Below are 13676 nucleotides of genomic sequence, written 5' to 3'. Positions count from 1 at the left end.
AATCTTTGCCTAGGCTTAAGCTATTGATATTTTTCTAATTGTAGGCTGCCTGGTCCTTACCTTGTTCTCTTGGCTGCTTTTCCTTCATGGCACGGGGGACATCCTTAGCCACCACCCCCAAAAGCAAGCCCACAGGGCAAACTTGAAGGCCTTGCCTTTGCCCGAGTAGCTTTTTTTTGCCAAGGCTCTTCTGTTAAAAACAGTTCTGGGCTAGCTGCTCTCCCGCTAAGCTCACTGGAAAATGGAAGGCAGGCAGCCCCCGCTTTCTCATGTTACTGAACAAATCCCTCTCCTCTTCCCTGGGGTCCGCTGGACCTAGCGAAAAAACCGGCATTTCAGCTGTCAAACACTGCAATAGACCCACACTGCAGTATTATTTGTTCGTGCTGAAGAGACGTGTATTTTTTTCAGGGGTTGTAAACACTTTCATGAAGATTTTGACAGGAGTGAAAAATGAATTTAAGTCGCTGGTGCTAAGGGGAATGCAACGACTAGCTTTAATTCTGCCTGCAGACATTGCTGCAGTGCCCACCGCTCTGCCGAGGAGTAAATCCAGCTCGATGTATTATTTCTGGTGCTTGTGGGTTGCTTGGAGAGGTCGGGCACAAATTTGTAAATCCATCTTGGCAAACGTCAGAGGAGGAGATGGGAAGCAGCGTTTCGTTTGCCTTCTGTATTAGTTATCCTATCGTGTATCACATCGTGAGCCTTGCTCCGAGAGCAATCGATGGTGTCTGACCAGCCCCAACAGTCCATGACTAACCAGCAATGATTTCCCGGCAGGCTGCGGGACGTGGTTGTGTTCCTCCCACCAGCACCGTGGCTTCAAGTGTGAAGGACGCTCGTGATAAAATGTGATTTTAATTACACTCTGGTTCTGGAGTGTGGATACTAAAGACTGAAGAGCGAGAGCCTTTTGTTGTATTGCTCCTTCAAGTGTAAAAGCTCTGTTCCTCCAAAGCAGTTACGATTTCTGTTTGCCCGAGATGAACAGGAGGAGCAGAAAACCATGGAGAAAGGTAAAGATGCTATGAGCTTGCACGAAAACACTAAAAGGAATTATTACCGTGCCTGGTTTCATTTCAGGAGGGTGTACTCTATCCCACTGCTGGTAGGAGTTGCGGCTTGGAACGCTTCTCATGGGTTTAATAAGCAATATTTAAAATAATTTCTGGCTGTGGAGTAGGCAGGTCAGTGATACGCAATTTTGGGTTATGTTGTCATGGGCCTGATGGTTCCCTTCAGGAGAACGTGGCATGCTTTCCGAGGAGCAGAGTGGGCAGCACGTTGGGAAAGAGGAAGCCGTACAAACCTTTTCTTTCCAAGGAAAGTAACTTAGCTACTTGCAGAATTCTGTTCTGGGCTCTCTCCTGCAGAATGGCTTAGAAACCAGCATGCTGGTGAGATTATAAACACAAGGGAAAACAAAAGGCTTTTTTGCATGGCACTTGTTCAGAGCGTTCAGAGTTCTGACATCTTCGTGTTGTTGGAGGACAACCTGAATCAAAGCTTGATCAAAGAGCGGTTAGAAAATCAGGGAAGATGGTTTTCTGAATTTGGCCTTAAAGTGAAAGCTGGGCAGCAGTGAACTTGATGGCTTCGTCGATTTTACCCCGTTTCTCAATCTACCTACAGTGAAAAATAAAATTACCTCTTTTAAGGCAGCAGTATTTCAGGTGAATTTGCTACTGTGTGATGTGGAGATAGACCACCAGCACCAGTAGCCTTGGATGCTCTGGTGAACAGAAGACTTTCAGGGATTTGTTTTGGGTTTTTTTGTACTTGGTTAGCTGTGAGATGGAAAATAACTGAAGTTCACAATTGGCACGTTTCTTTTGCAAGGACGGGAGACGATTTAGGTGCTTTCTCTGTCAGGAAGTTGTATAAAATATTGGGAAAACACCCACCAGCAGCCTCACCTGCTGTGTTAGACCTATTTCAAATTAGTATCTTGTGTCTTTGTTAATGGACTTCTGCGTCTGGGGCTGGTCGCAAGTACAAAAGGAGAGGTTCAAAGCTTATCCAAATATCAAAAAACACCTTAGATTTAAAACTGGCCTTTTAGTGCCATGTTCTTTGCAAGAATAAGTCATACAGGAGCATATGACTCGTAGCTATGTAGCTTAAAATATGTTTAATGTTGCTGTGAATATTGCAAAATTACATGTGGATTCTCCTGCTGCTTGAAAAGCACCATAATTTTCTCTCTGGAGGAATGCAGGCATGGCTGTTGCTTTTACTTGATGTTGTTGAACTCTTGTGACATTATGCATGGCTTTTGTTTAAACGCCTCGTGTGGTCAGGAACAAAACACAAACAAACTGGCAGATGATTTTTTATTGTGGTTCCAGTAACAGGCTGGAGCATCTTTCTAGGTGTATGTAATCAAGAGGTATAATTATGCAATGTTTTTCTGTATAGTAAGTCCTTCTTAGTAATGCTCTTCACAAGCAATTGCTGTTGTTCAAAGGTCTGTATGCTGCTTTAAGTAAGCACGAGTCTAGAAGAGGACTTTAATATTAAACTTCTCCTTTATAATGAAACTCCAAAGTATTAACAGTGCAAAGGGTACAAGTTCTTGCAGTGATTTTTTTTTTTTTTTTTTTTTATATACCTGTATCATCTAGACCATTGCTAGGGGTTCAAGGATACCAGCTCCTCTGTCACTGTGATGTTTGGGAAATGTGATGCTGCAATGACTGACTTGCAGCAAAGGGATTCTCTGGAGAGGAGGTTGCTTGCAACAGGCAAGAAACATGACTTCATTCCAGACTGCCACTGCTGTTGTGTTACAGCCAGGCTTTAATGGAATCAGATGTTCACATCAAATTAATACGTTTTACATGGAGCCCATCAACTAACATTTAATTTGCTTCAATAAGAACTCGGGGCATGTGGGATCAAAATGGTTTGTGCTTGGGATAATCTGGAAGAATCCCTGTGTTACAGCATCTTAAAAATGCTTTCTTAAACAAGAGGTAGCATTTGTGAATAGGCTAATTGCTTAATGCAACCTCATATCTTTAGTGCAAAACTGAGACTGGATAGGAAAATTACCTCTTAATCAAGGATTCTAAAAGTAGAGAGACTATTGCGTGCGTGTGTGTGTCCAACAAAATAAATAAGGTTTCATAGAGATTTTATTTTTTTTTTAAATGAAATCCCTCTTGCATGGTCTGGTTCTTTTGAGCTACTGCAAACGTGCAGGTGACTATTTGTATTTACGATCCCAAACTACCCTCTGGTATCAGGGGTGGCTAGTGAGATTGCAGGTGTAGGTTCTCTCAATTAATACCCTTGCAAATGGTTAGGTCGAGACTGATGCTGCAGCAGAATTTTAGTCTTGTAAAAGCTTCTGTAATCTGTCCAGAAAGTCTTGAATGTGATGCTTCCCTTATCCCCAACTACCACGGTACGTTTCTCTCCAGCATCTCGCCCTGCCCAAGTTTCTGTCTTGGCAGATCACAGGATTAGGCTGCGCATTGCTTTTGTGTGAGAATATAAGTTTGCACATCAGACGGGCCGTTAAGTCAATTCAAATGAAATCGGTGTATAATAACCAGAGTTATAAACTGTAATGTTGATAGTTATTATCTTCGTGTTGGAGAGGGGATTAGCGGGCATGTTACTACAGACCCATGGTGAGAGGTAGCGTGTAACGCCCGTGAGTAATGCGAACCGATTAAATCTGTTAGGTTTGTGCATGATAAGTGTTAAATCTCCTGCCAGCGCTGGTGAGCAGTGTGGTACGCCTTGCCATTTGGGGTTCCTGTAAACAACGGATGGGCGTCAAAAAGATCCCAAAGCACCAAAGAACAAGCAGTGCTGCCACAAAGGAGCGGGAGCACAAAGACGTGCTTCCAACCTGTGATGGCAGAGCACAGACGCTCCCAGGCAGCGCTGGACGTGTAATTACCTGGCCCTACCAGAGCATGGGTGTTTTCTTCCATGTTCTTGCAGGTGTGGTACATCAGAGAAGCATCGTGGATGCTTCATATCCAACAGATGAGCAAGGCTGGGTGCATCTCGTGCCAGAAATGGGATAGTGATGCCTTAGCATGCCAGAAGGAACAATTATGCCGTCCCCTGAAGGAGCACAGACAGCTGGTCTGTTCAGTGTGTTTATGTTTTCAGGACTCATTAGCTGTTAATACTTTCATGAGCATTTGATAGTCATTGTTCAAACTAACACTTTAGTTTCCTGTTGCGGACTTAAGCACTTGAGCTATTGGATTTTCCTTTCAGCTCCTGCTCTTCTCCCCATAAACCGATGGGAAGACGCGCCAACAGAGTGGGAAGCTCCGGAGTCAGTGCCTGGGAGATGGCAGGGGAGAAGCTTAGACCACTGTAAATGTTTTTTCTGTTGTTCTGTTTGGTGGTTTTCTTCTCTGCCTGACTAAAACTACTAAGAAGAAGGGTCTTCCCAAAGAGTTTTTCTTAAGGAAAAAATGCTTTGTCATTAAACGTTACTTGAGGAAAACTTGTTTCCTTGAGCGAGGGATATTTTTTTTAATGAAAGAAATAATGGAGTAGATACCATCAGGCATCGTTAACTATCAACTGGTCTACTTGTGCCTTTCTGCCTTGAGCAGAAACATACCTAAACCAGTATGTTTGTATCTGGCATACTTTGTAAGCAGGCGGTTTGTTGTCTAAATAATACCGTACTCGCATCTAAAAATCCTGGCGTTTTAAAATAAAATTACCAAGCAATATTTGGAAAGGCAAACTTCTCCAAAACTATCTTTCTGCTCTGAAGAGGTTTTGTGGATCTGTCGCAGTGGGCGATTCTCCTTGCTGGGCAGTAACCCGGAAGTTGCCTTGGTAGTGGGAGAGGAGAAAGGGAGGGACTGGTGTTAGTTGACCCAGGTATTCAGGGAGTGGGAAAGTGGTTTGAAGCTTGTTGAGTCAACAGACTGGTTTGCTTAATGTCATGAACATTAAGGCTTGAAAACTTAGAGAAGCTTTTAAGGGACGTTATCCGGTTGGTGAGAACGTCTCCATCAGCTTGGCAGTACGGGAGAAGAGGTCAGTATGGGTGAACTGGTAGCTCCTCTTCCAATTTCAAAGGAAACACACAAGTTTGCGGTGTGACTCAGCTTTACAAGAACACTGCTTTAAGCCCCGTTAATCCTAGCTGACTATTCATGTGTTTTGTTTGTCTAATATCCTTGCAATGTAGCTGTTCCCGTTAAAGAAAGCCAGCATCCTTTGTTCTCCTCTAAGCTACGTAAGACATGACTGCAGCAGCAGTTTGGGCCTGGAGCTGCAGTGACTGAATGCTGCTGGAATGTAACGTGTCGCATCTGGGAACAGGGGAATCATCCATAGCTTCTACAGTTCAGGCTAGCCCTGGATTTGGGGTGGGTGGTGGTTGGAAGGAAAACATCCTGGAAGGTGGGAGAGAAAGAAAAAAGCTTGATTTTAAAAAAAAAAAAAAAAAAAAAAAGAATTTCAAATCTAAAGAAATAACTGAAAATCCAATAAGAAACTCTGAAGTCTGGTAGATTTAGGTGGCAACGTGTGCCTGTCTGGTTTAGAAAAAGGATTTTTGGATACGGCTGGGAATCATAGCAACTGATGCATCTGAGCCAAGAAACAAGTGCGTTTGAGAGCAGCAGAAGCAGCTGACTGGTTAAAATCCTGCAGCAAATATGTGAAGGCTGCTGGTTTCTCCTTTTTTTTTTTCCCCCTATAGTGTGCAGTCATTTCCCTTTTGGCCATTATAGTCCTCGCCACACTGCTTCTCCTGAGGAGTTACCTGTCTGCTTTGCTTTATGCTGCAGAGGTGATGAGTTTGGCAGTGTTTCCCCCTTCCTTGAGGTGAGGGGAACACTGGGCTTTGGTCCCTTCCACGAGCATTTTAGGCTGCATGTGTACCTCACTGGTTCTGTTTGCTAAGAAGCAGAGGGCATCAGCAGTCTGCTGGGAATGAGACTTGGGGAAAACCAAGCCTTCTGCTTTTAGATGGTAACTGGGGAGGAAAATATTGATTAGTATAAATTACTGGGAGAATAATTTCGTGTGAATATTAAAAGACGTCAGAGCCATAGTTAGCGTCTTCTCAGTGGCACACTGACTCCTCAGCGCTGCATTTGTTGGAGCGTGTAGTAGCACAGCTGCCAAGGTCCCTTTTAAAGTCTTGTGTGGTACAGCAAATACAGGATGATCGTATGAATGAGCAATCCTTCTATTGTTCCACTTCCTCAGAAGTTTAAATAGAGTATTAATCCTCTGCTCCGTTGTTATCCTCTACCTTCCCGTCAGTTTCCTTCCTCTTTTTGGTACGGTTTACGCTTAGGTGTGAGGAGAAAGTAAGATTGGCATTTTCAGCTGTTAAATGAGGTTAAACAGCTTGGTAGTGGGTGCGAGAAACATGCTCTGAGGTTAGGAACGTGATATTAATGGTTAGCAGGACCCTTATTATCAGTCCAGGGTGAATTTCCAGCTGTTAAACTTTTTGGTTAAAAATCACGTGACTGTTTTATTGTTCCCATAATTAAGTGAAACGCAGAAATTGCAGAGAGGGTGTGTACGGGTGTAAAATAAGGCATCATTTTCCTCTTCTCTTGAGGACACTGTCTGGAGTTTGACGGAAGGGAATTAGGGCTGTAAATCACCGTTTGGCAAAATGCACTTTAAACTGGCACAAAGAAAAGAAATGGAACTACTGGCATTTCTGCAGGATGAGGAAGGTTAGTCTGAGCGGACTTTGAGATGTGTAATTTTGGCAGCTGCCCAGGATGGCTGAATTGCAGGGGAGGAATGCTAATCCTTTTTGCTGGCTTTTGGCACAGTCAGTAAAAATATGCAGATATGTTTTCCAAAAAACACATCCCTCTGCAGAATGCACAGCGCACTGTGAGGATGCAAATCATACAGCAGGCTAACCTGGATGCAGCCGGTATTCCTCATTTCAGCAGCTAAAACCTCAAAAAGCAGCATATCAATTTTTGCAATGTCTGCTTGACTTGCATCCGTAAATGACAGCCTGCTGGCAGAAGGACCGGGAGGGATGATTAAAGCCATGCAACACGCCTCCTGTAACAGAAGGAGACCATCTTACAGCTTGCTAATATAATTGACTGCTTTAATTTCACCTTCTTGACTTAATATTAAAAAATCTGAAAAACAGTTACTGTTTTTACAGAAATGTACATGTAATTAATAGTCAAAAAACATAGGATAGGGAAATAATGAGCTAAAATATTTGATGACAAATGTAAATTTCAGCTTAAATATTTTACTCTGCTTGGCAGTAAATAGTTACCGGTAAAAAGACGTACAACAAGTCTTCCTGCATAAATCAAACTTCTGCTGTAGGATGGAGAATTTGCAGGCTGTGGTGTCGGCTATTCCTGCACCACAACAGGAGGAAGGAGCGGCTGTAGGCAGCGTGGCAGCTTGGCACAGCGCTCGGTGGAGCTGCTGCTGCTGCATTGAGATGTGACCCGTTCAGGTGGCTCGGCTGGCTCCTGAGGACAGCAAGCTGCAGCAGCGCTGTGCCTGCCTGCGTCCTTTCCTGCTGAAATGGTCCGCCCCGGCTTCCACTGCCAATGGGATGAGGTTGGCACCTTGAATGCAGAGATGTACCGATGAGACTTGTATCTCCAATCAGTGGAATATCCCGCAATCTAGCCATCACCAGATATCTCTGCAGATTTGAAAAATCAGATTAAATGATGTGTTTGGGCAGATTGAACCTTGCATTTTCCAGAATGCTTTGATTGAATACATCTCTGGGCCCGTGGTTTGCCATTTTCAGTTCAACTGTAGAAAGTGTTGAAGCGGCAACAGAAATTACCGTGATGGTACTTGGAGGTTGTGTTCACAGGGTTGTTTTTAATCATGTGATATCCAAAGTTTCTTTTCCAGGACTGTGGTTCCTGTTGTTGTAACAGACTGGGCGAGTCTGATGTGGCATTATTGCCCGTTTAAAAAGAGGGGCACACGTTTTACTTTCTCCCTCTCCCCGCAAACTCAGACTATATCCATGCATGTGAACGTTAGTGTTTGAGTTAGTGATGTCCCATACCAGGTTTTGCCCTTTAAAGGGGTTTGGTGCTTAAAAAGAGGAACTGCTGGATATTTTGATGCTTAATCCGATAATGAACTCAAATGTAATGATGCTCGTAGTATGAGGTTTAATTATCATTTGTCGTTCCTTTTCTTCTACCCGTTGAGTACTGCAGCAGCGGTGAGTGTGTATCCCCTGCGTTCAAGGGTGCTCGTCTGAGTACTCTCCTTGCAGTTGTTGTGCTGGAGAATGAGTGAGGCACGTAGATTATTGAGGATTTTGATATAGAAGGCACATAAACGTATTAATTGATTGGTCCAAACAGATGAATATTAAGATTGCTCCTTCAGATAACTTACCTTCAACTGATTCTTTTTGCACTGAAAATCTTCCACCTTCTTTGCAACCAGGTATTGTATAGGAGAGCAGGAAAGAGTACTGATCCCAATGGAAGTGGTTTTAGCTGTTCTTACAGACTTCGTGTTCCTGGTTTGAGGGTGTGCTGGTGAGGGGGACCATCTGCTTTACATTTCAAATAACTGTCATCATCCTACAGCTATCAGAAGACTTGTGATTTTTTTTTTGGGGGGGGGGGGAGGGGGGGAAATATATTACTTTTTCCCTAGTTAACACTTTGTCTGCCAATCTTGTCTTTCAGATGGGAAGAGGAACTGACAAGAAGAATGAGCCTGGAATCTATGGTAGAAACCTTGCGAGAGGTAAGTTTTGCATAGTGTGTATTAAAAGTTGTAGCTTTTCCCTGCGCCTTTTATTATGCTGGGAATCATTTAATGGGTCTTTTAATTAAAAAGCCATCTTCTAGCGAGCAGCTGACTGCATAGCATAGTGTTGATGTTTAGAAGCTGAAGCAGGAAGGTGCTGAAGCTTCTGACCAAGCGCAGCGTGGGGGTGGCGAGGTGCCTTATCAGCCGGGCTGAGGTTAAGTGAGGAAGCATATGTTGGCCTGGTACCTCTCAGTTCTGTCTGTGCTTTCTCTTGCAGGAGGCTCAGGAAGCAGAAGCTCTCCAGGAGGAGTTAAACGAAAAGATTGAGAGACTGAAAGCAGAACTTGTGGTCTTTAAGGGTCTGATGAGTGATGTAAGTACACTGGTGAGCGGAGTGGCCGGCTCCCACTGCCTTTGTGAAATGTGTGTGTCATGCAAATGGCTTCATTCATAAAAAGGTTATGGTCTTAGTGAGTGCCGCTTTGTAGTTAGCGTTATGGCTGCTGGTATGACCTAATGCATCAGACAGATCACCCTCCCCCCTGCTTCCTGTCTGGTCTGTGTAGAGATGCATTAACTTGCTGCTTAGCCCATAACCCGGACTCTTCCCTCCCTTCCCCATTCTCCACAGCTGGCAGTGCCGGCATTCCGATCTGCAGCCATGGGGGAAAAGAAAAATCATGTTGGAGAACTCGTAGGTTAGGGAAAAGGGTTTGTCACCATGCAGCACCATGTACTGCTAACGGGGGGGTGTGTGTGTGTGTGTGTGTTGCTCTGTGTCAGGCAAGAAAGCGATGTTCAAAAAGATCCCAACTCCCTTTATGAAAGCTCGGAAGAGATTAACTCACTGTCACTGGTGCAGGTAGCTGGCTTTCTTTCCAGTGCTGCTTCCACCTAATTTATTTATTTATTTATTTATTAAAAAAAAGACATTTTCTCAGGAATTTCCTCATGTCTTGTTAGATAATGACTTCCCTTCAAAGCTGGGGGATCTTTTAGGCTATGACTGGGTAATTTTCTTACATTTTGACACACTGAGAAGCATGTACCCATGCAGATACCTAGAAGGATAAGCCAGGTGAACGCTAAGTAAGGCGCCTTTCTCTGCGAGACTGAAGTAGCGCTGATGCCAGTTGTCTAATGAATGTGTCCTATTAAGCTTATTTATTCTGTAATTTTGCATAGAACTGCTTCCTTCTGTCTTTACATAAAGCTTGCAGAACCCGCTCCCTGGTGTCAAATACGTTCTCTCAGGGCCACTCGATCTGTTCATGTGAAATTTCGCTATTAGCTGTCTCTCATTTAATTGAGAATAGGCATGCTTGGTTAGAGGCAGTGTGAAAGGGAGGAACTTGTTAGGGCTGCTGCTGACTTTTTCGCCGAGGAAGAAATGTTGTTCTGTGTGGACAGAAAGGGTGGCAGTGAACGCAAACATCCTCCTCGGCTTTAGAGAAAGTGTGCTTTGGGCTTTGCGAGCTCCGTCAGGGAGAAGCGAGCCAAAGGGAAGCAGTGAAAATGCTTGTTTTGAATCCCACTGTGTAAATATTTAGAGGAGAGAAATGCTGGATGTTGGTATGTGACTCTTGCCTTCCTGCGGATAAGAATCACTGATACCTACTCAGTGGATAAGATTGTGTTTGGAGTGTGTCAGTCTTTAGAAATTTCTTATTCTTAGTGTTTTGGAAAACAAAAATCTCTAACTTGTCAAACAATGGTTGACAGGGGTTGGAGAAGAACTCTTGTCTAATAATAAAAAAAAAAAAAAATTAAAAAAAAAACCAAACCCAAAGCTTTCTTCTTGGAAAGGGGATTTGATATTGAAGAATGCTCTGCAAAGAGTTTTTCTGCTTTTCTGGTCAAAGTGGAAGCATTGCCCCTAGCCATTGAAGTGGTACGTTCTAACAGAGTAAGTCTTGTCCAGGCTGGAAAATGTGCCTTTTTTAAAAAATGTTTCTTCATCAGGAGCCAGATGTACTATCTGAGTGGGAGTGTTTCTTACAAATTATGTTTATAGTTACTGCCCAGAGTGAAGCAAGACAAAATAATACTCATGTAGAATTTTTGCTAGGCTGGAGCCAGGTTAATGCCAATGAAGAGGAGCATTTTCTGTGTCACAGGCTTTCGTGGATCTCTTTAGATCCAGTCTTGATTTTGTTTTCATAGTATGTATGATGTTGCTGTGTAGCCTGGATTCTGTTTTAAAAGCAGCGTCTTGTAGGCACAGTTCTGTCTGAAAGGGGGAGATGTGTTGCATAGTCACCAGGTATTAGATTTCATTCTATTCTGCACGTGCCCAACAGGGTTTTTCTTCTCCATTTTTAAAGCTTTATTGACCTGTGAAAGTTTACTGTTGCCACATCTAGCAGTTGTTTTGGGGTGGGTATAGGTTTTTTGGTGGCAAATCACTCTTGAGTTGAAATTTTATTAGAATTGGATATGAAATGTGAATTATTAGCTGTCTAGTCTATTCAGATTGTCCGTGTACTGCCTTTCCTGGATTGTTTAAGAATAGTATACCCTGGGGTTAGAGAGATACTGTGGGGTATCTCTTCTTTCCTGAACTGTATAATAATAGAAGATAATCACTACTGTCCTTCCTGCAGCCCATGACAGACCTGGACACAAAGATTCAAGAAAAGGCCATGAAGGTGGACATGGACATCTGTCGGCGAATCGATATCACAGCCAAGCTGTGTGATGTAGCGCAGCAGCGCAACTCTGAAGACGTTTCCAAGATATTCCAGGTGATTAGGCCATGAATTTTCCATAGGGTAGGACGAGAAGTGAGGGGACAGGAGGGAGCAGTGCTGAGGATTGTGGTCCAGGACGTTTGCCTTTTCTTGAAATTTCTCTCTGTAGACTTATTTTCTTCTTTCTCAGTCTTGAAGCGTAGCTCTCTTCTGCAGAAGCTGCTGTAGTACTAAGCACAAAATTTAGAGAGTTTAAAAAAAAAAAGTCTCAGGATGAACTTTAAGACATGCTGTTAGTCTGATGCTAGCCTACAATGAATGCAGGGAAAAAAGGCATTACAGGGTCTAGGTTTGTATAAATGGCTTCCTCACATTTGTTCCCTTCACAAGTGAGAGGTTTTAAGCTTGTGGAACTGTCATCTGAATGTCTTTATTTCTGGCCCAAGCTCCGTGGCCAGAAATAACGCTTCTGTGGTGGTGAGCTATGACTGCTTGGTGAGACTAGAAACTCCAGTTGCTTTCCTTGAGCTATTGTGGCTCCTTGGTGCTGGTAGGAAAGTCCTTTAATTTGCTCCAAAAGCAAGCAGTAACAGCTCTGTGTGGAGCAAACCTGTAACTCCTGATGCAGTTGGTCTTCTGACATAACTGCAGTTTCAATTGCAATTAACCCAGCTTCCTTCCACTTTGATCTAAATGTGTCTTGTTCGGTCTTTCAGCAAGTCTGATGCTTTCCTCTATAGCGATGCCATATAGTGTGCCAAGTGCTGTACAAAACCACTGTAAAAGATCCCTGTGGTCTCTCCTGGTCGTGCTTTCTGGCTATAGTGGAGTTGCCTAAAGGTTTGATGGGTTTTTTTTTCTTACGTATCCCAAAAGACTCAACTCTCCTTATTGGAGACAGTTATTTTTTTTTTTAGCCTGTTGAGCCATTGCATTGTGATGGTGGTTCCTTCTTGTCTTTGAGTAGAATTGCTATGCTCAATTTCTGCTCAAAGGCAACTGCGAAGCACGCTTTTGGTCGGGCATGCAGTGGTTAAAATGATCCTCACAGAGAACAGTACCAGTGAGGGATGGTTTATATGCCAACTAGAGGAAAAATTCCAGTAGGTTGGGAGCGGACTGTGTGTTTGGGACTGCGGCACCACCTGTGAATATCTCTTACGGTCACAGCCCTCGGGTGAAGAAGTGATCCTCTGCACCCTTTGCAGGGGTATCCCTTGGGTTCTCTGCACGTCTGTGAATTTCATTTCTTTGAGGTTGTCCAGGCGTTTTTCATGGTTCAGTTAAACCCTTCTTCTGACAACCTGCAGATGAGCAGCCTGCCTCCGCGGTGGGGTGGGACTGACCTGAAATAAAGGCTTTTCTAGAAAGGCTTCCCGGCTACTCTTTCGTGGTGGTTCGATGCAGGGAGCAACAGCCTGTGGCGGTGGCAGGAGAGGGAGAGTTCTGTCATTGCTCTGGAGCCTGCTGCCTGGGCGCTCCTGCCAGCTTACGCTTTTACCCTGTATCATTCTAACCTCTGCATGTTCTCTGGTAGATCATAGACTGGTGTCAGTGAGCAGATGAACATCTGTAGAGCGCTGGCAGCCTGCAGCTTGCTTTGCTCTTCGCCGTTCTGAACTGCTTCCTTGTGCTCTGTGTTCACCACTCATTAACAGATGCGATCCCCGTTTTGAATACGAGCAATCCCTGAGTTGCCTGGGAACTGATGAACGGTTATATTTGCTCAAACCTAACGCCTCTCCTTCTTTATTTCTGCCCCTCATGGCGCAGTACCTCAGTTGAACCTTCTAGTTACTGCTCTTCTCTCCAATTAAGGTGGCTTCCAAGAAGAAAGAACGCAAGCTCACATCTGACGATGACCTCTCTGAACAGGATGGAGATAATGGCAGGTTCTCTGACGATGAGGTCAGCTGTTCTTTGAACATCACGGATGAAATGAAGCGTATGTTTAATCAGCTGTGAGTATCGTGGACAGCATGGGGGAAAGCTTAATCTGAAGTGCAAACTTAGTCCCAGAGCATCTGAGCTGCCAGCATGGTGCATACTTCAAGGTTTTCTGGACGTTCAAATGAAATTAATTTTTGTTCCTCCCTTATGTAGGGGGAACTATAGAAAATATAAAAAAAAAAAATCTACTTTTACTACTATGCATTGTTACAACTGTAGCAAAAGAAGAAACATGCAACAACAACAAAAGTACAAAACTTGAGTCTGTTCCGTACGTTTGGCTGAATATTAGAT

The 13676-nt window shown here is 43.7% G+C and overlaps 1 protein-coding gene across 1 annotated transcript in view; it reads left to right on the top strand.

The window, feature by feature from the left end:
• The window catches only part of IFFO2 (intermediate filament family orphan 2), a 37124-nt gene that overhangs the window by 17054 nt on the left and 6394 nt on the right, over positions 1 to 13676 (top strand). Inside the window, exons 2-5 of the mRNA XM_056332569.1 lie at positions 8676 to 8736; positions 9020 to 9115; positions 11346 to 11486; positions 13251 to 13393. Of these exons, the coding sequence (XP_056188544.1) occupies positions 8676 to 8736; positions 9020 to 9115; positions 11346 to 11486; positions 13251 to 13393 (441 nt within the window). The remainder of the gene's footprint in view (positions 1 to 8675; positions 8737 to 9019; positions 9116 to 11345; positions 11487 to 13250; positions 13394 to 13676) is intronic.

The sequence above is a fragment of the Falco biarmicus genome, chromosome 3, assembly GCF_023638135.1.
Source record: "Falco biarmicus isolate bFalBia1 chromosome 3, bFalBia1.pri, whole genome shotgun sequence".
In the NCBI taxonomy this organism is placed as follows: domain Eukaryota; kingdom Metazoa; phylum Chordata; class Aves; order Falconiformes; family Falconidae; genus Falco; species Falco biarmicus.
Note: the sequence above shows the minus strand (reverse complement) of the source record. Positions and strands in the feature narration are given on the sequence as shown.